Source organism: Lepus europaeus, chromosome 2 (assembly GCF_033115175.1).
Source record: "Lepus europaeus isolate LE1 chromosome 2, mLepTim1.pri, whole genome shotgun sequence".
NCBI lineage: Eukaryota > Metazoa > Chordata > Mammalia > Lagomorpha > Leporidae > Lepus > Lepus europaeus.
The window spans coordinates 85,139,543-85,160,863 of record NC_084828.1 but is presented as its reverse complement, the minus strand read 5'-3'; the positions used below and the strand labels follow the sequence as shown (position 1 = coordinate 85,160,863).

Sequence of the window (21,321 nt, the reverse complement as noted above, 5' to 3'; positions counted from 1 at the left end):
GGGACAACAGGGCAGGCACTTGTAGCTTGAGTGTAGGGAAGATCGTGAGCAGGACAAGACATCTGGGCCCAACCCGGGGGTGGGGGAGGGACAGGGGACTGGCATGTGTGTTTGAAAGGACGGGAGTTGGGAGTGGTGTTGTGGCATAGTGTGTAAAACTGCTGCCTGTGACACCAGCATATAGGCACCAGTTCTTGTCCCGGCTGCTCCACATCTGATCCGGCTTCCTGCTAATGACCTGGGAGAGCAGCAGAAAATGGTCCAAGTGCTTGGGTCCCTGCACCCACATGGGAGACCCAGAAGAAGCTCCTGGCTCCTGGCTTCAGCCTGGCCCAGCCCTGGCCACTGTGGCCATTTGGGAGGTGAACCAGCAGATGGAAGATTTCTCTCTTTCTCTCCCTTTCTGCAATTCTGACTTTCAGAATAAAATAAATAAATCTAAAAAAGGAAGGGATGAACTAAGGGAAGAAGGGATGGAGGAGAGAGGGAAGAGAGAGACAGAGTGGGTGAGCAAGAACAGGACAGAGAGGGTGAGAAAGAGCGTCTGGATTCAGAGCCAGACTCTGGTTTCTGGAGCATCGGGGTTGGAAGGCTCCTCTGCTCCAGACCCCCCATTTTACAGATGTGGACACTGAGGCCCAGAGAAGGGGAAGTTTTCAAATTCACGCAGAGCAGTGCTTTGAACTCTGCCTGCAAATGCAACAGGACTTGCATCGAGAGACGCTGCCTACATTTGCGGCCTGCCCCATCCCATAAGAGAAGTCTGACCATGGCTGTGAGATCTGGGGGTCCCCATTTTCCACACTGAGGGAGGACCAGCAGCCCCGTCACGGCCTTGGGAGGGTGTCCACCATCACCTCTCGGGAGGGTCTCCCTGCGGACTTGCAGCGGGCCACCCGGAGGGAAAAGAATGGAACTGGCAGAGCTGAGCTGGGCTAATGGAGGCAAGGCGGAAGCGTGAGGCCTGGCCGGACGCCCTGGGAGGGCTCTGGGCGCCTCGAGGAAGCCGTGCAGGGGAGCCGGGAACAGGCCAGGCCCCACAGTGGCTGTGTGTGAAGCTGAAGTTGAGCTTCTCCAAAGCCGAGCAGACATCTGCGGCCCCCGCAAACAGCAGGGTGCCGACGGCCTGTTCCTGGGCTGGCTGGTTTTACATGTTTGTCTGAGGATGTGGACAGGCCCCAGGGCAGGCAGCGCCCAAGCCAACAACGCAATGCCAGCAAATCGTCCTTCCACTCAGCACAGGTCAGTTCCAAAAGGCCTGGCCAGTGCGTGTAGTAACCGAGGCCCGGGCGCAGGTTACACCCATTCCCACCCAGTTCGGCCAGGGCCGGTGGTTACTCATGGGCTTCGAGAGGTGGAAGGGCTGTGAGAGAGCAGTTCCCCACCCCCTGCCCCACACCCCCTCCCCGACACCGGGATTCCACCTGCCCTGTGGGTGCCTGGTCTTACACTGCACACCTGGACGGCTTGGACCGAGCTCCTCCTCGGTCTCAGCCCGAACCTCCCCTCCGTCCTCGTTCAGCCCCTTAAAACCACGCGGAGCCAGTCCCCACCCTCTCCCTCCCGTCAGCCCCATAACTGCTTCCTGAGCCCTCTCGCAGCTGGGCACCTTGGCTCTTTCCACCAGAGTCCGTCCGTCTGTATGTTGGAGTCCAGTCTCACTCCAGCTCCTCCTCCCCACCCTCCATCCTGCTCATTGTTCCATTTATTTATTTATTTATTTATTTTTCTTTTTAAAGAGGGAGCCTGGGAGCTGCTTGTGTTCCAGCATACCCTGCTCACTTTTTTTTTTTTTTTAAGATTTATTTATTTATTTGAGAGACAGAGTTACAGACAGAGGAAGATACAGAGAGAAAGGTCTTCCGTCCACTGGTTCACTCCCCAAATAGCCACAGCAGCTGGTGCTGGGCTGATCCAAAGCCAGGAGCCAGGAGCTTCTTCTGGGTCTCCCACGTGGTGTGGAGGCACCCAAGGACTTGGGCCATCTTCTGCTGCTTTCCCAGGTGCATTAGCAGAGAGCTGGATTGGAAGAGGAGCAGCTGGGACATGAATAGGCACCCATATGGATGCCGGTGCTGCAGGTGGAGGCTTAGCCTACTACACCATAGCACCAGCCCCTCATTGTTTCTTTTTAATTGAAAGACTTTTAACAGACATTAAAAAATTGAGCATATTTGTGGGACACAATATGACATTTCAATCCATGTATGCAGCCCAGCCATTCCCTACTAAACTCTCCACTTGAGTATAGCTATCAGGATCGAACAGAACATCCAAGGTGAAAGCCAATATTTCTTTTTTTTAAATAAAGATTTATTTATTTCTTTGAAAGGCAGAGTTACAGAGAAACAGAGGCAGAGAGAGAGAATCTTTCATCCGCTGATTCACTCCCCATATTCGTCACCCACATGGAATACTGGTGTTACAGGCAGCAGCTTTTACCCACAACACTAGCCCCTATTTATTTATTTAAAAGGTAGAGTTACAGAGAGAGGAAGAAACAGAGAGAAAGAAAGATCAAAAGATCTTCTATCTGCCAGTTCACTCCCCACAGGGCTGCAACAGCTGGGACTGGGCCAGACAGAAGCCAGGAGCCTGGAACCGCATCTGGGGCTCCTATGTGGGTGCAGGGGCCCAAGCACTTGAGCCATCCTCTGCTGCTTTCCTAGGCACATTAGCAGGGAACGGAACCAGAAGTGGAGCAGCCGGGACTTGAACAGGCACTTGAACAGGATGCTGATGCCACAGGCGTTAGCTTAACCTGCTGGGCCACAGTGCCAGCCCCAGGACTAGCTACCTCTCTCAAGGACAACGGGGTCAAAGGGTATAAATCCCCCAACAGCACAGCACATGTTGAGGCTGGCCTCTGTCAGCTCTGATTCCAGAAGCGGCTCACGTGGGACCTATGCTCCCATTCAGCACTTACTACCAAGCCCTGTGCCTGCTCCGTGGGAGAAAAGCTAACAGAGCGTTTTCCCAGAGGAGCCGTAGGCAGCTTTGCTAAAATGCGCAGGCTGTTGTAGCTGAGACTGAGTGGAAAGCTCCGCCTGCCATCGCCACTGGAACAAATCACCCGGCTGACATGAGGCAGGTCCCGCGGGGCTCAGAGCCAGGCGGCAGGCGGCAGGCGGCAGGCTGCGCTCCTCCCTCCCGGGGCTGGGGGCAGGAATTGCCTCCCCACCGCTCCCAGCCTCCAGGGGCCGGCTGCCTTCCTCGGCTCCCTCTCTCCAGTTCCAAAGCCAGCAGCATCCCATGTGCGAATCTCTCTGTAGGAGGCCCTGACATGGCGCTGGGCTCGGCTGGAGGCCCCAGGAAGACCTCCCATCTCAAGGCCCTGCACACGAAGCGCTTCGGGCAGTCTCTGTTCCCCTCCACGGTCACAGGACCCTCCAGCCGCTGCAGGCTCTGGGGTCATCCCTGTGGGAAAGGGTGCACTTGAAAGGATCCTTTGTGGTTTTGAGTTCTGTGCAGAAGCCCCCAGGCACAAATGGGAAAAGAGACCTAAGAGAAGAATGTACCGACAAAGCCTGGAGACAGGAACGTGAGGCCTCCATTGGAGACCTCCCCTCCCCTCTCCTCCCCTCCCCTCTCCTCCCCTCCCCTCCCCTCCCCTCCCCTCTCCTCCCTTCCCCTCCGCTCCCCTCCCTTCCCTTCTCCTCCCCTCCCCTCCCCTCTCCTCCCCTCCCCTCTCCTCCCCTCCCCTCCCCTCCCCTCCCCTCCCCTCTCCTCTCCTCCCCTCCCCTCCCCTCCCCTCCCCTCTCTCTCTCTCTCTCTCTCTCTCTCCTTGCAGTGCCTCTGTCTTCACTGTGGTGATCACAAGTCAACTCCTTACTACATGAAGGGAGAGGAACGAGGGTGAGGCTGACCCCGGAGGCTTCGCGCTGCAAGGTCCAGAACCGGGCCGGGCCGGGCTGTCACCTCCATGCCGGGTGTCCTGCCCCTAGGCTCTATGCTGAGCTGTTCTGCAGGAACTCAAACCCTGTCCAGACAACATGACAATGTGACACCTGCCCACCTGCAGCCCAGACCTGCCGGAGGCCACTTTGCGGTCAGAGCAACTTCGGAAGAACACGTGGCCTCCTGTCACCGTCGGGTCCAGGGACGGCCACGCGCTGCTCATCTGCCCCTTGATGAGAGTCACTGCCCTTCCCCCATCCTGGACCCACCCCTCGATCTGCCAAACTCTTCTCTTCCTCCACACTGGTGCCAGTCACCGCTGAGCAAACCCTGCTTTGGGGTTCTTCAGCACTTCCTCCAACCAGTTTTGGGGAGCTCTGGAACAAAAGCATGACTCCTTTTTTAATTCTCCTGATCACTTGTTTTTCCTTATTTTCTTTGACCAAAAAAAAAAAAAAAAAAAAAAAAAGCCAGCCTCCTCCTGACAGCCTTTAATGGTTGGCGGCTCTGTGGGCTCTGTGTCTGGAAGCCAGCATCTATCCCAGTCTCCCACGTAGGTACAGGGGCCGAAGCACTTGGGCCATCCTCTACTGCTTTCCCAGGCCACAGCAGGGAGCTGGATCAGAAGTGAAGCAGCCGGGACTCGAACCAGCACCCATATGCCCGTGTCACAGGCAGCAGCTTTCCCCACTACGCCACAACACCGCTCCCAACCTCTCTCCTTTCAAAGACACATGCCGGTCCCCTGTGCCCCCGCATGACTTGCCCTGCGCATGTCCTCTCTACACTCACACAGCTGCAGAAAGGTGGAAAATTGCTACAAGTGCCCGCCCTACTGTCCCCGTCCCCACAGACAGCGCCGGGCAGAGAAGCATCGGCCTTAAATTGCGCTCTGATGCCTTTATCATCTCACAGGGGCCAGGGCTTCCTTCCACTGGGCCACACAGTGGTGCTGAGCGAGGGGTGCTGTGCACACAGGTCTGGGGCATCGAGGGCATCCTCCGAGGCTCAGTCTCACTCAGACAGCTTTCGAGGCTGGAAACTCAGCAGAGCGACGCCATTCCCAAAGCTGGGCAGCCTGCAGGATTCCAGGGGCCCCAGCACCTCCACGCCTGTCCTATGATCCCACTGATGAGAACTAGAGCCAAGGATGAATTTGAACTTGAGGTCCCAGAAATACTGATGTTCACTTCTCTTTTGGCATCACTGGGAATAAACTTCCAGGGGTTTGGAGCCAAGGAGGGGCCCCTGCCCTAGGGTTGGGAAGCTGGGTCAGGTGGGCCCCATAGGGCAGGGCAGAAGGGAAGGACGCAAGCTCTGGGCTGGGGGCCTGAGGATGGGGCGGGGCGTGGGGCAGGCTGGCCCCAGCACCCCTGCGGGTTTCCTCTCGGCCTCTCTGAGCACGCCCTTGTTGCTGGGTGTCCAGCTGCAGTGGAGCAGATGCCTGCCTGCCCTCCTGAGTGCCAGGGGCAAGGAGTCCCTCTCTGCTGAACAGAGGCTCTGTTCACGATGCACTGTCACACCCAGCGCCTCCTTGGACTCTCCTAATGAACACTCGGCTTTAGATGGGGAGACTGAGTCAGCGGCAGAATGAGGCTGACCCCTGCCACTGCCACCACACGGGAATGCCTCCCGTGGGCCCTGGATGGCTTCTGCTGGGGCAGGCGGCAGCCACAGCCTGTACCAGGACTCCCGCCTCCTCGCTCTCACTCCCCGGCCTCCCCCACCCATTCTTCCTCTGTAGTCCCAGCTCCTGACACCAGCGTCTTTGCTCCTTCTCAGACCAGCCATCGGCTCAGCCCAGCTCTCAGGAGCCACCACTGAGCTTGGAGGACTGCAAGTCCCGGATCCGGATGTCCACGACCACAAAGTGGCGTTGTCCTGCTGACACTGGCGTCCCCCGAGCAGCAGGCCCAGGGCCGGGCAGCTGACCCAGATCCCAGCAGGAAAAGCTTGGGGGTGGGGTGGGCGTGCTGAGAATAGCTTTAGGCCAGAAGCCAAGACACTCAAGCTCATGTGACAGCTCCCTCCGTCACAACTCGAGGTACGTTACTACCCCACTCTGCACCTCACGCTGTCATCTGCAAAGCGGGATCGTAATAGCTACCTCCCAGGGTGGCTGCGAGGGCTCGGAAAATTGGCCTCATGGTGCCAGGTATATATTAGGTGTTTAATAAAGGCTCACTGATGTGACAGCAGTGAAACACAGGACCCTCCCAAGGGCTGGATTTGGCAACATCCGTGTCTGTGGGGGGATCGTAAAAGCCAGGCAGCACCTGGAAGCTATGACAGGGGGTGGGGGGAAGTGGGGGTGGGATGGGGCAGTGCTGGGCCAAGGCTGGTGGCTGGTTTTAGGACCTGGGCAGCTCGGCCTCCGGTATCCTGGACCAGACACTGACCAATTAATGTTTGTCTCTTTACGATGCTGACGGAATCATCTTGTAACATTGCAGGTGCCTAATGAGGGTGTGGGCAGCTACAGGGCAGTGAGTCCTGGAACTTCCCTGCCTTCCACACGCCCTCATGCTCACGGCGGCTTTGCAAAGCTGACTTCTCCCAAAACAGACCAGGCCAGTTCCACCGTCAGCAGGGGTTCAGAGCCCCATGCACAGTGGCTGCAGAGAGAGACGCTGGTTACAGCACACAGGGCTGGAGGGTGGGTGTGGGGAGGGGGCAGAGTGCAGGAGACCCAGGCCAAGGAAGACGCAGTTCTGCCCAACACGAGTCAAAGAAACTTGCAGAGCTGGAACCGTGGAGAACAGAACCTGGTGGCCTTTGAGTGAAACAAGCAAACAGATCAAAGCCAGTCATCTGCTCCCCCCCTCCAAGGACCCCACCTCGATGCTGGGAAGCAGTTGCAATGGCACAAATCCGCGACGTGCCAGGGAACCGCAGGTGGACGGTGGGAGGCCTCTGTCAGCCCGTGGAAAGGAACCGTTGGAGGAGAGGGAGGCGAGGAGGAAGCCACCTCCAGTCGGAGCACAGACACCCCGGCTTCTGCTAAGAACCCCAGGGAGGCGTGAAGAGAGGTGCCGCGGGCGTGATGCCGGGCAGCTGTGCGATGAGGAACAGAAGCCAGCGAGTCATTCGAAAGCTCGTATAAGGCGGTTGCCTCTGCTTCCACCCCTAGTAAAACAAACAGATCATTTAATGAGATTATAAGGTCCTGGAGAAACCACCCTCCACAAACACGCTGGCTTGTGGGGGTTCCCAGGGCAGCACCCGGCTTGCCAGCCCAGGAGCCTAGACGGAGCTCCCCCGCTATGGCTCTTGCCTACGTGCACAAAGTTCCCAGAGTTGATTCTTAAATTGTCTCACTTTAAAAAAAAAAAAAAGTTTATTTATTTATTTTAAAGGAAGAGAAGAGAGAGAGAGAATCTTCCATCCACTGGTTCAGTCCCCATATGCCTGGGGCTTGGCTAGGCTGAAGCCAGGAGCCTGGAACTCTATCTGGGTCTCCCACATGGGTGGCAGCGATCCAGGTACTTGAGCCCTCACTGCCACCCCCAAGGTGCACATCAGCAGAAAGCTGGATCTGAAGTAGAGGCAGAACTGAATCCCAGGCACTCCACTATGGAATGCCACTGTCAGGGTCAACACAGACTTCAAAATTCTACCAGAGGGCAGGCAAGGAGAGGGCAGCAAAGAAAGAAAATGGGAAACAGAAAACACAAAATAGCTTTATAGTAAGGACCAGTCAGTAACCACCTAAAATAAACCCGGATAGATCAATTTCATCTCCTAATAGAAACACATTATCTAAGAAGCCAGAATTGTGGCACTGTGGGTTAAGCTAGCACCTGCAACTCAGGGATCCCATATCCGAGTGCCAGTTTGTGTTCCAGCTGCTTCGCCTCCAGTCCAACTCCCTGCTTTTGTGCCTGAGAAGGCAATGGAAGATGGCCCAAGTACTTGGGCCCTTTCTGTCCACATAGGAGATCCCGATGGAGTTCCTGGCTCCTGGCTTCAGTCTGGCCCAGCCCCGGCTATTTGCAGCCACTAGGGGAGTGAACCAGAGGATGGAAGATCTCTTTCTATCTCTCCGTGTCCCTAGAGCCTCTGACTTTCAAATAAATAAAATAAATGCTTTTCAAAAATACCTTATCTGAACAAAATTTAGAAAAATCCAGGTACATGCTGGTTACAAAAGATACACCTAAAGTAAAACTAAAGATAAAAGGTAAAAATAAAGAATTGGAAAATAAATCCTACAGAGATATTAACCAGAAGAAAACGAATACAGTTACAAAAAATAAGTTGCATAAAGCAGATTTTAAGAAAAGCATAAAAGCTGATACAATTGTAAAAGGTAAAAAAATCACCCGGAAAATATAATGATTTAAACTTCTCAGGGGCCGGTGCCATGGCTCACTTGATTAATCCTCCGCCTGCTGCTCCGGCATCCCATATGGGCACCGGGTTCTAGTCCCGGCTGCTCCTCTTCCAGTCCAGCTCTCTGCTGTGGCCCGGGAGGGCAGTGGAGGATGGCCCAAGTGCTTGGGCCCTGTACCCCATGGGAGACCAGGAGAAGCACCTGGCTCCTGGCTTTGGATCAGCGCAGTGTCAGCCATAGCGGCCATTTGGGGAGTGAATCAACAGAAGGAAGACCTTTCTCTCTGTCTCTCTCTCTCTCTCTGTCTATAACTCTACCTGTCAAATAAAAAAAATTTTTTTGCTACAAAAATTTTTTGAAATGAGTTCATGCAAGGGTTCTTCAAAACATCAATTAAGGGAGGCCGGCACTGTTGCATAGCAGGTAACCGCCATCTGCAGTGCTGGCATCCCATATGGGCGCCAGTTCGAGTCCTGGCTACTAAACTTCCAATCCAGCTCTCTGCTGTGGCCTGGAAAAGCAGCAGAAGATGGCCCAAGTCCTTGGGCCCCTGCACCCTCATGGGAGACTTGGAGGAAGTTCCTGGCTCCTGGCCTAGGATTGGTGCAGCTCCAACCGTTGCAGCCATCTGGCGAGTGAACCAGTGGTTGGAAGATCTCTCTCTCTGTCTCTTTGTCTCTCTGTCTCTCTCTGCCTCTTCCTCTCTGTGACTCTGCCTTTCAAATAAATAAATAAATAAATCTTTAAAAAAAGTCAATGAAACATATGTATTATGAAAAACTATGTGTGGATTTGAAAATATTTCTGCACCCAAACACATTTATCTTTTGTTTATTTTTAAAAACTTGAATTTTTTAAAAAAGATTCATCTATTTATTTGAAAGGGACAACTACAGAGAAAGGGAGAGACAGAGAGAGCAATATCTTCCATCTGCAGGTTCACCCTCCAAATGGATGCAATGGCCAGGGCTGGGCCAGGTCAGGGCCACGAGCCTGGAACTCCACCCAGGTCTCCCATGTGGGTGGTCGGGGCCCAAGTACTTGGGCCCTCCTCTGTTGCTGGATCAGAGATAGAGCAGCCAGGACTCAAACTGGGGCTCACATGAGATGCCAGTGTTGCAGGTGGTAGTTTAATCTGCTGTGCCAGAACACTAGCCCCTGGGCCATCTTCTACTGCTTTCCCAGGCTACAGCAGAGAGCTGGATTGGAAGTGGAGCAGCTGGGACTCTAACCGGTGCCCATATGGGATGCCAGTCCCAAAACTTGCTTTTAAATTTCATTTCCCATGAACTTTGGGAAGTACCTTCTTATATTATTTTATGTTTGTGTATATATGTATATATATATATATATTTATGCTACATAAACATATAATGGGAAATTGACAAATTCACAAATTTTTTTTCTCAGTAATTAACTGAAAAACAGACCAAAAATTAAAATTTACAGAAGGCTTGGCAGCCTCAGGATTTACCCACAGGACAGATAATATCCTGAGTGCAATTAGGAAGAGCATAAACACACACACACACACACACACACTGTTTTCTCAAGAGGATATTTACAAAAATTGACCATGTACTAGGCTATAAAACAAGTCTTAAAATGTTCAAAGAACTGGCATCAGAGATCACAATTGATTTGGAAATCAGTGATAGGAAGGTAAAACAAATGAACACAGCTGGAATAAAAAACACACTCAGAACAGCTCCTGCCTGGGGGGCCAGTGGCTGAGGGGTGAGGAGGGGGCTGGGCTGGATGGGGCTCCTTCTAGAGGTGCGTGTGCTGGGAGCTCGGACCCCGGGGTGGGAGGGGCAGGTGCCCAGGATTAGACCTGGGCCCCACCCCCATAGGGGACTGATGCATCACACTGGCCACCACTCACTCTTGATCTTGATCTCTTCTACAAGAGGTTGTTTCCTTTCCCACTTCTCCAGCCGGGGAGGGCGGGGGGGTGGGGGGCTGGCCAGGACGCTAGCACCGTGCTCTGTCCTCCAGCACTGTGAGTTAAACAACCTCTCTTCTTCACCAAGTTCCCAGCCTTGGGGATTTCGTTACTGCCACAGCAAGTGGACGAAGGGGCGCACCCAGTCGGGATCTGCGTTCTTGGTCTGGCCAGTGCTGGGAGCAATGTGCTTGGGAGCAGATCCTCCAACCTCAGCCAACATTCTCATGAAACCTCCTGGGAGGCCTGAGGCAGACCCACCAGCTGAGCTCCCAGATCACTGACTCGGAAACTCTGAGACAGGGAATTACACTGTGTGAGGCCACTCTGATTCGGGGCAACTGTTAGGCACCGATGGACACTTAGACATGCACACAGGCAATCAGACAGGCCCTGATGGGTTTTCTGAGGAGTTCTACAACACAGTCGAGGGAAGACAATCTTAACTTTAATAAACCGCTCCAGAGAGCGTATCCCCACCCACACAGCGAAGCTGTATAATTTGGATAACCAAACCAGTTGAGGATAGTAATTTTTAAAAATTTACAAACACGTCTCACTAATGGACAGATGTTAAATGTCATAAATAAGATATTAGCAAATTAAATCAGCAATATACGTTTTAAATGCATGGCCAGACTTGTTTACTGAAAGAAAACAAAAATAAACTTCTCAAAATCTGTGTATGTATTCATCATTTTAACATATTGAAGGAAAAAACATGTAAGCATCTCAATAAGTAAGACACAAATTGATAAAATTTAACATCTACTCATGATTTGAAGACATACTTTAAAAATTAGGACTAGAAAAGTGACATTTGTTGACAAAACGTTAGAGGAATTCCATTTGCAATCAGATGGTTCATTTCATTTATTTTCATTTTCTTAAGTTGACATGCAGACACAGAAAGAGAGAGAGAAAGACAGAGATCGGCCATCTGCTGATTCACTCCCCAGATGGCTGCAACAGCCGGAGCTGAGCCAGGCTGAAGTTCCTGGCTCCACCTGCTGCCATGCAGGATGTGTGTTACCAGGAAGCTGGCTCAGAAACGGGGCATTTGGGACCCGGGTATCCCAGGTGGCGATTCAAGCTGTTCCACCAAAAGCTGCCCCTTTTCTTTTTTATTTATTGATTTTCAAATTTTATTTGAAAGGCAGAGACAGAGAGACAGGGTGGTTTTAAGTATGCTTACCATCACCCTTTCTATCCAATGTCATATTGGAGGTTTTAATATAGTAAGAAAATAAAAATAATGCTTATAAGATTTTAATAGGAAAAAGTAAACTATTACAATTATTGCCAAATATATTTATAAAAAAGCAAATCATATTCCTATATATGAGTAATAATAATTAGAAATTGTGATTCTTCAAAAAATATCATCTATCATAGCAACAAATAAGGGTGAAGATACCTAGGAACCAATCTAGCAAACCCTGTGCAAGATTTATATGACAACAATTCTGGAACATGGAGAGATTTGAAAAGACCTACATAAATGTAAAGGTGGATCATGTTCAATGGCAAGAACATTAAGTATTGTAAAAAATGCAAATTCTTCCCCAAATCAGCTAATAAATTCATGGCAAATCCTGTCAAAATCCCAGCAGGGTTTCCCAGTGGAGTTTGCCCTGCTGACCATAGAATGTGAATAGAATTGCAAAGGCTAAAAATAGAAAAAAGAACAAGCTGGTCCTACAGCAAAAATTCTAAAAGCTGCAGCAAGGAAGATTATGAGTGTAGAGACCAGTGGTTAGGCCAAGAGACTAGTGATCTAGGCTGCAGCACTCAGAGACCAAACCGCACACATACAGGAACCTGATAAATGACAGCAGGGAAAGACAATGTCTGATCAAGGATCTGGGACAACAGGATACACAGCTGGAAAAAAAATGCAGCTGGCTCTACATCATAACTTACACAAAAACACGGCCCATGCAGGTTTTCATTTTTACTTTTTGTTTGAAAGAGTTACACAGAGAGAGGAGAGGCAGAGAGAGAGAGAGAGAGAGAGAGGTCTTCCATCCACTGGTTCACTCCAGATGGCTGCAACCGTTGGAGCTGCCCTGATCTGAAGCCAGGAGCCAGGAGCTCCCTCCAGGTCTCCCACACAGGTGCAGGGGCCCAAGGACTTGGGCCATCTTCTACTGCTTTCCCAGGCCATAGCAGAGAGCTGGATCGGAAGTGGAGCAGCCAGGACTAAAACCGACGCAGGCACTGCAGGCGGTGGCTTTACCCACTAGGCCACAGTGCTGGGCCCCCATGCAGGTTTTAGACCTAACTGTGAAAAGCAAAATTTACAGAAGAAAACACAAAAGTCTACCTTTATGACCTGAGAACAGGAAGAAGTTGAAATGTTTTAAAAGTACAAACTGTAAAGTTCTTTTTTTTTTTTTTTGACAGGCAGAGTGGACAGTGAGAGAGAGACAGAGAGAAAGGTCTTCCTTTTGCCGTTGGTTCACCCTCCAATGGCCGCCGCAGTAGCACGCAGTGGCCGGTGCATCGCGCTGTTCTGATGGCAGGAGCCAGGTGCTTCTCCTGGTCTCCCATGGGGTGCAGAGCCCAAACACTTGGGCCATCCTCCACTGCACTCCCTGGCCACAGCAGAGAGCTGGCCTAGAAGAGGGGCAACCGGGACAGGATCGGTGCCCCGACCGGGACTAGAACCCGGTGAGCTGGCGCCACAAGGCGGAGGATTAGCCTGTTGAGCCATGGCACCGGCCCCAAACTGTAAAGTTCTGTTGCTGAATTTGACTAGATTAAAAAGAAAACTTCTGTTTTCAACAAAAGGCTGTATAGACCGAATAAAATAAATCAGACTGGACAGGATAGTTGCCAGCTGTATCACTCGCTTACAGAAGATCAGTGTCTAGAATGTGTAAATACCTGGAATATGTAAACACTTTCTCAAAGCCAACAAGAAGACAAAATTGTTCCCTTATAAACTGGTCAATGTATACACATAATTTTCAAGAAAAAAGTCTACATTTCATTAAACATTTAAAAACAGGATTGACTTCAACACTTACCAAGGACATATAAAGCAGCAATGAGGTACCATGTCATCCCTAATAGACTGACATTATCAAGTTAAGGGGTGGGGGTTGGTGCAGCAGTCCCACTGCTTAGGACACCTGTATTTGATGTTAGTGTACCTGGGTTCAAGTCCTGGCTCCACTTCCAGTCCGGCTTCCTGTTAATGCACCCTGGGAGATAGCAGACAATGGCTCAAGTGCTTGAGCCCCTGCCACTAACATGGGAGACCCGGATGGAGTTCCAGACTCCTGGCTTTGGCTGCGGCTCGCATTTGGGGCGTGAATGGAAGATCTTTCTATCTCTCTGCCTTTCAAACAAAATGAGAGTCAATTTTTAAAAAAAAGATTTAAAAGGAAGGGAGGATGTAGAAAATGGGGACTAAAAAGAAAAAAGTTACTGGGGATAAATGTCCATAAACAAAAGAACAAATAAATGATGGCATAGGCAGTCAATAGAATATTATACAGAATATTCTGTCTAGAATATTATATATAAAATAAGTGAACTAGAGCCAAATGCATCAGATGGATAAATCTCAAAAGGTTCTTAGCTCAGATAAACAAAGAAGGCCATGTACAGAACAGTATGGCTTATGTCAAATCTGGAAGCCTGCAAAGCAGTACTTGAGCTTGTTCAAGGCTGTGGATACACGCAGTAGGGGTATCAAATCGTGCATAGGGATGCAAAACACCAAATGATCGTTCTTAACCTCTAAGGAGAGGAGGGGCATACACTCAGGGAAGAGCTACTCATGCTTAAAGCCTTCAACTTTATCCGTTGTATTTTATACTGTTAAAACAAAAAACCTGATGCACACCAGCAGAGAGGAGGAGTTTATAAAGCTGGCTGAGGCGTATGGATTTGTCCGCCACAAGGTTCTGAAAGTTTGAAGAGGGCCCGAGCTCGGCAGAGATGTCACCGTTGGAAGGGACACGGAAAGGCCGGTGCCACAGGAGTGTGTACGTCATAGTCACCGCTTGTCGGGCCGCTGACCAAGTGCTTGCGGCAGGAGGCCCATGTGCACAGGCGCCGAGCCATGTGCCAGCACAGTGTGTCCTGGAAGAGCTGTCCTAATAGCTCTGGAGCCCCACGGGGGCCAGCCACTGACCTAACTATTCGACACGGATTATTTAATTCCATCCCAGTGACCATGGTAAGGACCACTGTCACCCCCACCCTACAGGTGAGGGGGCAGGTGGCTGGCCTGAGAGCGCTGCAGCCCATCCAAGAGTCTGGATTTTCGACTGGGTGTTTAGGAGATCAGTGAAGACGGCCAATTAGGATGCCCGGGTTCTGGGGCCGAGTGCCTGGCTGCAAGTCTTGGTTCTGGCTCCAATTCTTACTTCCTGCTAGTGCAGACCCCTGGGAGCAGTCATGCTGGCTCAAGTAACTGGTTTCCCAGATCCCAATTTCAGATCTGCCCAGTCCCAGCCACGCTGGGCATCTGAGGGTGAACCAGCAGATGAGAACTCTGGTTCTCTACCTCTTTCAAAGAAGAGAAAAAGGCCAGATTTGATGCTATAGGAAGTTTGAAAACTGGGAGCATCGGGAATAAAGACAAGAGCGGACAGTGGAGGCAGCACACACACAGACACCTTAAAGTAACACTCCAGAACAGAGGGTGACCAGGACCAAACGGGGGTGCTCACGGCAGGGACAGCTTTAGTCTGCTGGGCAATCAGGGAGGGCTTCCCCAGGAGGCAATGTTCGAACCTGGCTGTGAAGGAGAAGTGCAGCCACAAATGCCAGGCCCTGGCTCTCTCTGCTCCACATGCAGGTGGTGTTGCTGGGAGGGTCCACTGTGCTGGCCAGCGAGGACAGAGCCTGCCCACACAGAGCTAGGACCACCCACAGGTGAAGGCAGACTGATGGGGCTGTCCTCTCCACGTTGAGTTTGCTCTGACCTTTATACACTGGGAAGAAAAACCAACTCTAAGCTCTTCTTAGTAAACAAGATGCCAGTGACAATTGCTCACCCTGTAGTAATAGGAGCTAACATTTATTGAGCATTTACTGTATGCAGGTCACCAGGCTAAGACATTATTGGCTGTACTGCCTTGACTTCTTACAACCACTCTGTGAGGCAGGCACTATCTTATCGCTTCTCAGGGGTGAGGAAGCCAAGGCTTAGAGAGCGAGAGAACGGGCAACAGGGTCTGGCCCAAAGTCCTATGTGATCACTTAGGTGCTGGGCTGGCACCCAGGGTTTCCATTGCCCTGTGCTCACCAGCACACACACCCAACTGAAGCAACAAGGTTTACTGCTTTCAACGGCGAGAGTAAATGAGAACGGGCTACGAGCCTAATCAACCAGAGACCAGGCTTCCCGCCGCATCCAGGAGCACCTGCCACACGTCAGGTGCTTCATACGTGTGTGTGAATGAGGTGCACGGAACTCCAGGCAATGAGAACCAGGGTCCACGTGGAGACTCAGCGGGGGCCACACTGCGCAGCTGCAGGGCCGGCCAGCCCCACCCTGCCTGCCCTCTCCTCCCCTCCACCCCTCTCCTCACCCTCACCCTGGGCTGGCAGGACCTCCCCGCTCTCCTCCTCACCCCCAGGCCTGAGACAGAGGAAGTCTCCGGTGGAAATACTCCCTAAAAAGATGGAGCTCCTAGCAAAGACAGACGCCACGTGAGGAAGCTGTGGCAAGGGCAAGAGCTGGAAGAGTTCTCCTCCCACACAGGCAGGTAAGGAGCCCCAAGCATGCCCCTCCCCCCAGGAACAGCCACAGCACTAGGATCCCAGGGATTCCTTGTACCCGGTCCTCGATGACACGGGGATTTCCCGGACACCTGCTGTGGCGGTGTCCACAAACAGGGGAGAGGCCCCTCTCCCACAGACACCAGACCTGGCTCGAGGGTGGAGGGGGACCAGGAGGGCAACACACAATCCACTCCCAGGAGCGTGCAGGACAGGGGAGCCAGGTGAATATGAGCGATCGAGGAGGAAGAGGAGGAGGAAGAGATGGAAAAAAAAGGAGGGGAAGGGGGAGAAGGGAGAAGAAGAACCGCAGGGGAGGAGGAAGGCGAGGAGGAGGAGAGCAGTGTCTCACTAAGGTGCGCCCACGGACTCAAACAAGCGCGCTCTCTCTGATTAACTTTCGAAAGAGCCTGCCGATTTTAATCATAGCAAACACAATGATGCCGGTTATTACTGCCTGAGTGGCCAGAAGCAGAACATAAAGACCCCAGAACAGCTTGTGGTCTGGACGTCCGTCGATGACCACCGGCTGAGCCCACGGCCCGGCCTCCGAGCTGTTGGGCTGCAGAGCAGGGGTGGCGGGGGCTTCGGAGGAGTTGTCAGGGAGAGCCAGCTCGCCGGCGCACGGCGGGTCGCCCTCCGGCAGTTCCCAGAGCACCAGGTCCGCGTACTGCCCGGAGCCGTGGCACCGCGGGGGCTCGGCCTGGCCCGCCAGGCCCCGGTGCTGCCGCAGCCACCGCAGGAAGGGTCGCAGGCCGCAGTCGCAGCGCCAGGGGTTGCGCCCCAGCAGGACCTCGGTCAGCCGCGGCAGGCCCTCAAACACGTCGCCAGGCAGGGTCTGCAGCTCGTTGTGGTGGAGCTGCACCTCCTGCAGGCTGCTGAGGTTGCGGAAGAGCGCGCGCGGCAGGGCCCGCAGCCGGTTGCGGCGGAGCGACAGGTGGCGCAGGTGGCCGAGGCCGCGCAGCAAGCCGTCGGGCAGCGAGCTCAGCAGCTGGCTGTGCGTCACGCCCAGCACCTGCAGGCCGCTCAGGTTGCGGAAGGCGGCGTGCGGCAGGGTGCGCAGCCGCGTGCGGTTCAGCCAGAGCTCCCGCAGGCCTGCCATCTCTCCGAAGAGCGTCCCCGGCAGCTCGGCCAGCGGGTTCTCGAAGAGGGTGAGCAGCGTCAAGCGGTGCACGTGGAGAAACAGCGAGGAGGGCAGAGACTCCAGGCGGTTTCTGGCCAGCGTGAGGGAGCTCAGGTTCTGCAGGCCGTCGAAGGCCCCGGGGGGGATGGAGAGGATGCGGTTGCTATGGAGGTGCAGCTCCCGCAGGGCGCCCAGGCCGTCCAGGAGCCCTGGGTCCAGACACACGAGCCGATTCGAGTGCAGCATTAGTTTCTGGAGCTTCGCCTGCGCCACGAGCAAGCCCGCGGGCACCCGGGTCAAGTTGTTGGCCGACAGGTCCAACACCTTCAGGTTGCTCAGGTTTCTGAAGAGGCCCTCGGGGAGCGAGGCGAGCTGGTTGTGGTTCAGGAAGAGCTCCTGCAGGCTGCCCAGCGTCCGGAACGTGTTCTGGTCAACGCTCTTCAGCTCGTTGTGGTCCAGGAACAGCTGTTCCAGGAGCAGCAGCGAGTCCAGGAGCGCGGCGGGCAGCTGAGGGATCGCGTTGCGCGACAGCCGCAGGGTTTTCAGTCGGCCCAGGTCGCTGAAGGTGCCCGGGGCCACTGCGGAAATGTGGCTGTCGGAGAGCATCAGGCGCTGCAGGACCGTCATGCCTCGGAAGCTGTCGTTCTGCAAGGCGCCGGCGCCCATGTGGTAGAACAGGAGGTGCGTGAGGTTGGAGGGCAGGCCCAAGGTGGCGATGCGTGACACCTCGCCCCCGACGCACTGCGCCGCGTCGCGGAAGTAGCACTGGCAGATCCGGGGGCAGCGCAGGGGCTGCGGGTGCAGGAGCCCCAGCGCTGCCCACAGCAGCGTGGTCCGCAGCAGCACTGGAAAGGCAACAGTGGGGGCTGCGGTCAGCACGCGAGGGCACAGGTGCTCTCCGCTCACACCCTACCACTCGGCAACCTCCAGGCGGGACTCCCGACCTGGGCGCCCTTCACCTGCTCCTCCGCGGTGCACCTGCCCCTGCGTGGTGCCAGGACAGCCGTTCTACATGCCGCTCCCACTCTTTCCTTTTCCTGATGGGCTAACTCCCTCTGGAAAGCAGCCACAATAACTCGTGTGCAAGCCACAGAACAGCCAGTCCTGACAGCGTCGTCCTTGGAGCTGGGCCTCCTGTGGAAGCTTTCTAACACGCCAGCAGCACGAAGAGACCGGCCGTCTGCAGCCCGGTTCTCACAGCCTCGCCATTCTGCAGGGTCGAGTTACCCTACCCTACCTCGCTCCCCCGAGCGAGGACAAGCAGCCAAGCCGGCGCTCTCTGCCCTGCGTGGTCTCATCGCTTTATGTGTGCATCATTTAGCGCTGACAGCAACCTCGGCAGGCAGTGCCACCATCCTCGTCGGCCCTGGGATGCAGACGCTCAGGCCCAGAACGTCCTTTAATTAGGGTCCTGTGGTTAGGATTTGAGGGTGGTCATTCTGCCTTCGCCATAAATAAGGAGCTGCCATTTCCAAAATGTGTAAGAAACATGAACACACATGGCATCGAATTGTCTATGAAATACAATAAAACTTAACTGCGGAAGCACTGTTTCTTCCCCAAGTGAAGTCTGACACTTGTTGCTAGCACCCAATGTTCCTTCTTAGGCACACACAGGCTCAGCCCTCTCATTTCCCATACCCATCTAAAAAAATATTTGGCGGGGCCAGCGCTGTGGCATAGTAGGCTAAGCCTCCTCCTGTGGCACCGGCATCCCATATGGGCGCTGGTTCGTGTCCCAGCTGCTCCTCTTCCGATCCAGCTCTCTGCTATGGTCTGGGAAAGCAGCAGAGGATGGCCCCAGCGCTTGGGTTGCTGCACCAGCTAGGGAGACCTAGAAGCTCCTGGCTTCGGATGCGCCCAGCTCCAGCCGTTGGGACCATTTGGGGAGTGAACCAGTGGACGGAAGATCTCTCTGTCTCTCCCTCTCTGTAACTCTACCTCTCAAATAAATAAATAAAATCTTTAAAAAATATTTGGCCTTACCTGACATGGCTCTGCACCCCAATGCAACTGAGAAGCTGTGAGGCTTCCCTGTGACCCAGCGCTTCCCACAGGAAGAGGGAGGCACGCCTGCATCCTGAAGATAGAGCTGCGACCAGAACGCACGCCGGGGGCGGACCCTATCTCGCAAGGCATAGTCGTGTTGTTGATGACAGTTATCTCCAAACTGAAAGGCTGTATTTACCCTGCATCGTGCTGTGGAAGCTGACAGGCAGAGGGGGAGTTGTCCAGAAACCACACAACCTGATCCCACCCCCAACCCCCCCAATGCTGGAAAAGTCGAGCCACACCATTGCTGCAGCCACAGCCGCAGGTGGGCCACAGCCGCCTCGGCCACTTCTCATGCCACACTGCACCCTACTGTCCACTCCATCCCCACCACCGCCTCCTTTCTCCTTCTAGGAATAAGGCCCAGGACAATGAGTTTTGCTCCACTGATTTTTCTTTTTCGGAATAAGGCCAGAACGCTCTCAAACATGTTGACACCGCCGAGTTGAAGGGGTTTCTGTGCGTGTTCTCACCTGGCTGTGACACCGCTTTCCAACACGGCTGTGCCCACCCACAATGCCACCTGCCCTGCCACACTTGGACTGAGCACTTTTGTCATTCCTACGAAACAACTACCCGAGCCTGGTTTTAGTCTTTCATTCCCGTATTGAAGGACAACTCCATCTTTTCATGCCACTGAGGGCCGCCTGTGCATCATTTGAGAAACCTGGGTTTCCTTTTGCCATTTTCCATATGCAAAACATGCACAAGCTTTCCAAAGGTTTGTGGGAAATGGGATGAAGAGATTCTGTTTTGGTGCAAAAAACCTGAAATCCATTTTTTTTTTACAATTTTTATGATTTACTTATCTGAAAGGTAGACAGAGGGCTGCCACCCACTGGTTCACTGCTCAGATGCTGGCAATGGCCAGGGCTGGGCTGGGGGCCAAAGCTAGGGGGTGGGAACTTGAGCCAGGTCTCTGGTGTGGGTTGCAGCAACCAACTATGTGAACTTAGGGTCTCCTAGGGTCTGCATTAGTGGGAAGCCAGAACTGCTAGGCTAAATGCCTACTCCCATATTTTAGCATAATAAACATTTTCAATGAACTTTTTGAAGAGCCCACATATGCACAGATTACATTTTCTGTACCAAAATAAGCATGTTTCACTTCATTTTCTACAAACGTTGTAAAATGTCCATGTACACCTTTTAAAAAAACTATTAAAGACATTATACATTCTGGATACTGACTCCTTGGTAATAGAGGGGTTATGAATACATCTGTTGTCTTCACTTTTTTGGGTGTCTTTCGGCCAAGAAGTCTTAATACAGGCCATGTTACCCATCTTGTCTTTCATGAATTGCACTTTTTGCCTGTTAGAATAGATCCTCCTCTTCTCCCCAAAAGAATATTCCCAAGGCTCGTGCTGTGGCAGAGTGGGTTAAACATGGCCTATAGAGTCAGCATGCCAGGTGGGGGCCGGTTTGAGTCCCAGCTGCTCCACTTCTGATTCAGCTCCCTGCTAATGGACTGGGAAAAGCAAGAAGATGGCTCAAGTGCTTGGGCCCCTGTACCATGGGAGACCTGAAGAAGTTCCAGGCTTCAGGCTGGCCCAGTGCCGGCAGATGTAACCATTCGGGGAGTGAACCAGTGGATGGAAGCTCTCTCTCAGGGCTGGTGCTGTGGCACAGCAAGTTAAGGGTCAAAATGTTAGTAAATTATACATATTGGGTGCAGGGGCCAGTGCTATGGGACAGTTGGTAAAGCTAATGCCTGCAGTGCCGGCATCCCATATGGGTGCCGGTTCAAGTCCTGGATGCTCCATTTCCAATCCAGCTCTCTGCTATGGCCTGGGAAAGCAGAAGATGGCCCAAGTCTTTGGGGCCCCTGATCCCGCATGGGAGACCCGGAAGAAGCCCCTGGCTTCAGATCGGCGCAACTCCAGCTGTTGCGTGAACCAGCAGATGAAAACCGCTGTCTCTCTCTGCCTCTCCTCTGTGTAACTCCTTCAAATAAATAAGTCTTTATATAGGGTGCCAATGTTGTGGCACAGCAGGTAAAGCTGCCTCCTGCAATACTGGTGTCTTGTATAAGCACCATTTTGAGTCCCAGCTGCTCCATTTTTTTAAAGATTTATTTATTTGAAAGGCAGAGTTACAGAAAGGCAGAGGCAGAGAGGGGTCTTCCGATGGTTCACTCCCCAATTGGCTGCAACAGCCAGAGCTGTGCCGATCCAAAGCCAGGAGCTTCTTCTGAGTCTCCCACGTGGGTGCAGGGGCCCAAGGACT

At 53.1% G+C, this 21,321-nt stretch overlaps 1 protein-coding gene across 1 annotated transcript; it reads right to left on the bottom strand.

Annotated features, from left to right (window-relative positions):
• Positions 1-16,287: 16,287 nt before the first annotated feature.
• Positions 16,288-19,522, bottom strand: GP5 (glycoprotein V platelet). The gene is made up of 3 exons (XM_062181211.1): positions 19,396-19,522; positions 19,027-19,248; positions 16,288-17,885 (listed from the first exon to the last, which is right to left on the bottom strand). Exons 1-3 carry the CDS (start codon positions 19,520-19,522, stop codon positions 16,288-16,290), a joined length of 1,947 nt encoding a protein of 648 aa, XP_062037195.1.
• Between the last annotated feature and the right edge of the window lie 1,799 nt (positions 19,523-21,321).

Coding starts and splice junctions, on each gene's coding strand:
- GP5 (XM_062181211.1), bottom strand. CDS start 19,522: ATGTTTGAGAGCGTTCTGGCCTTATTCCGAAAAAGAAAAATCAGTGGA. Junction 19,249..19,395: donor GGAGTGGACAGTAGGGTGCA/GTGTGGCATGAG, acceptor TCTGCCTGTCAG/CTTCCACAGCACGATGCAGG. Junction 17,886..19,026: donor GGGGTGCAGAGCCATGTCAG/GTAAGGCCAAAT, acceptor TTGCCTTTCCAG/TGCTGCTGCGGACCACGCTG.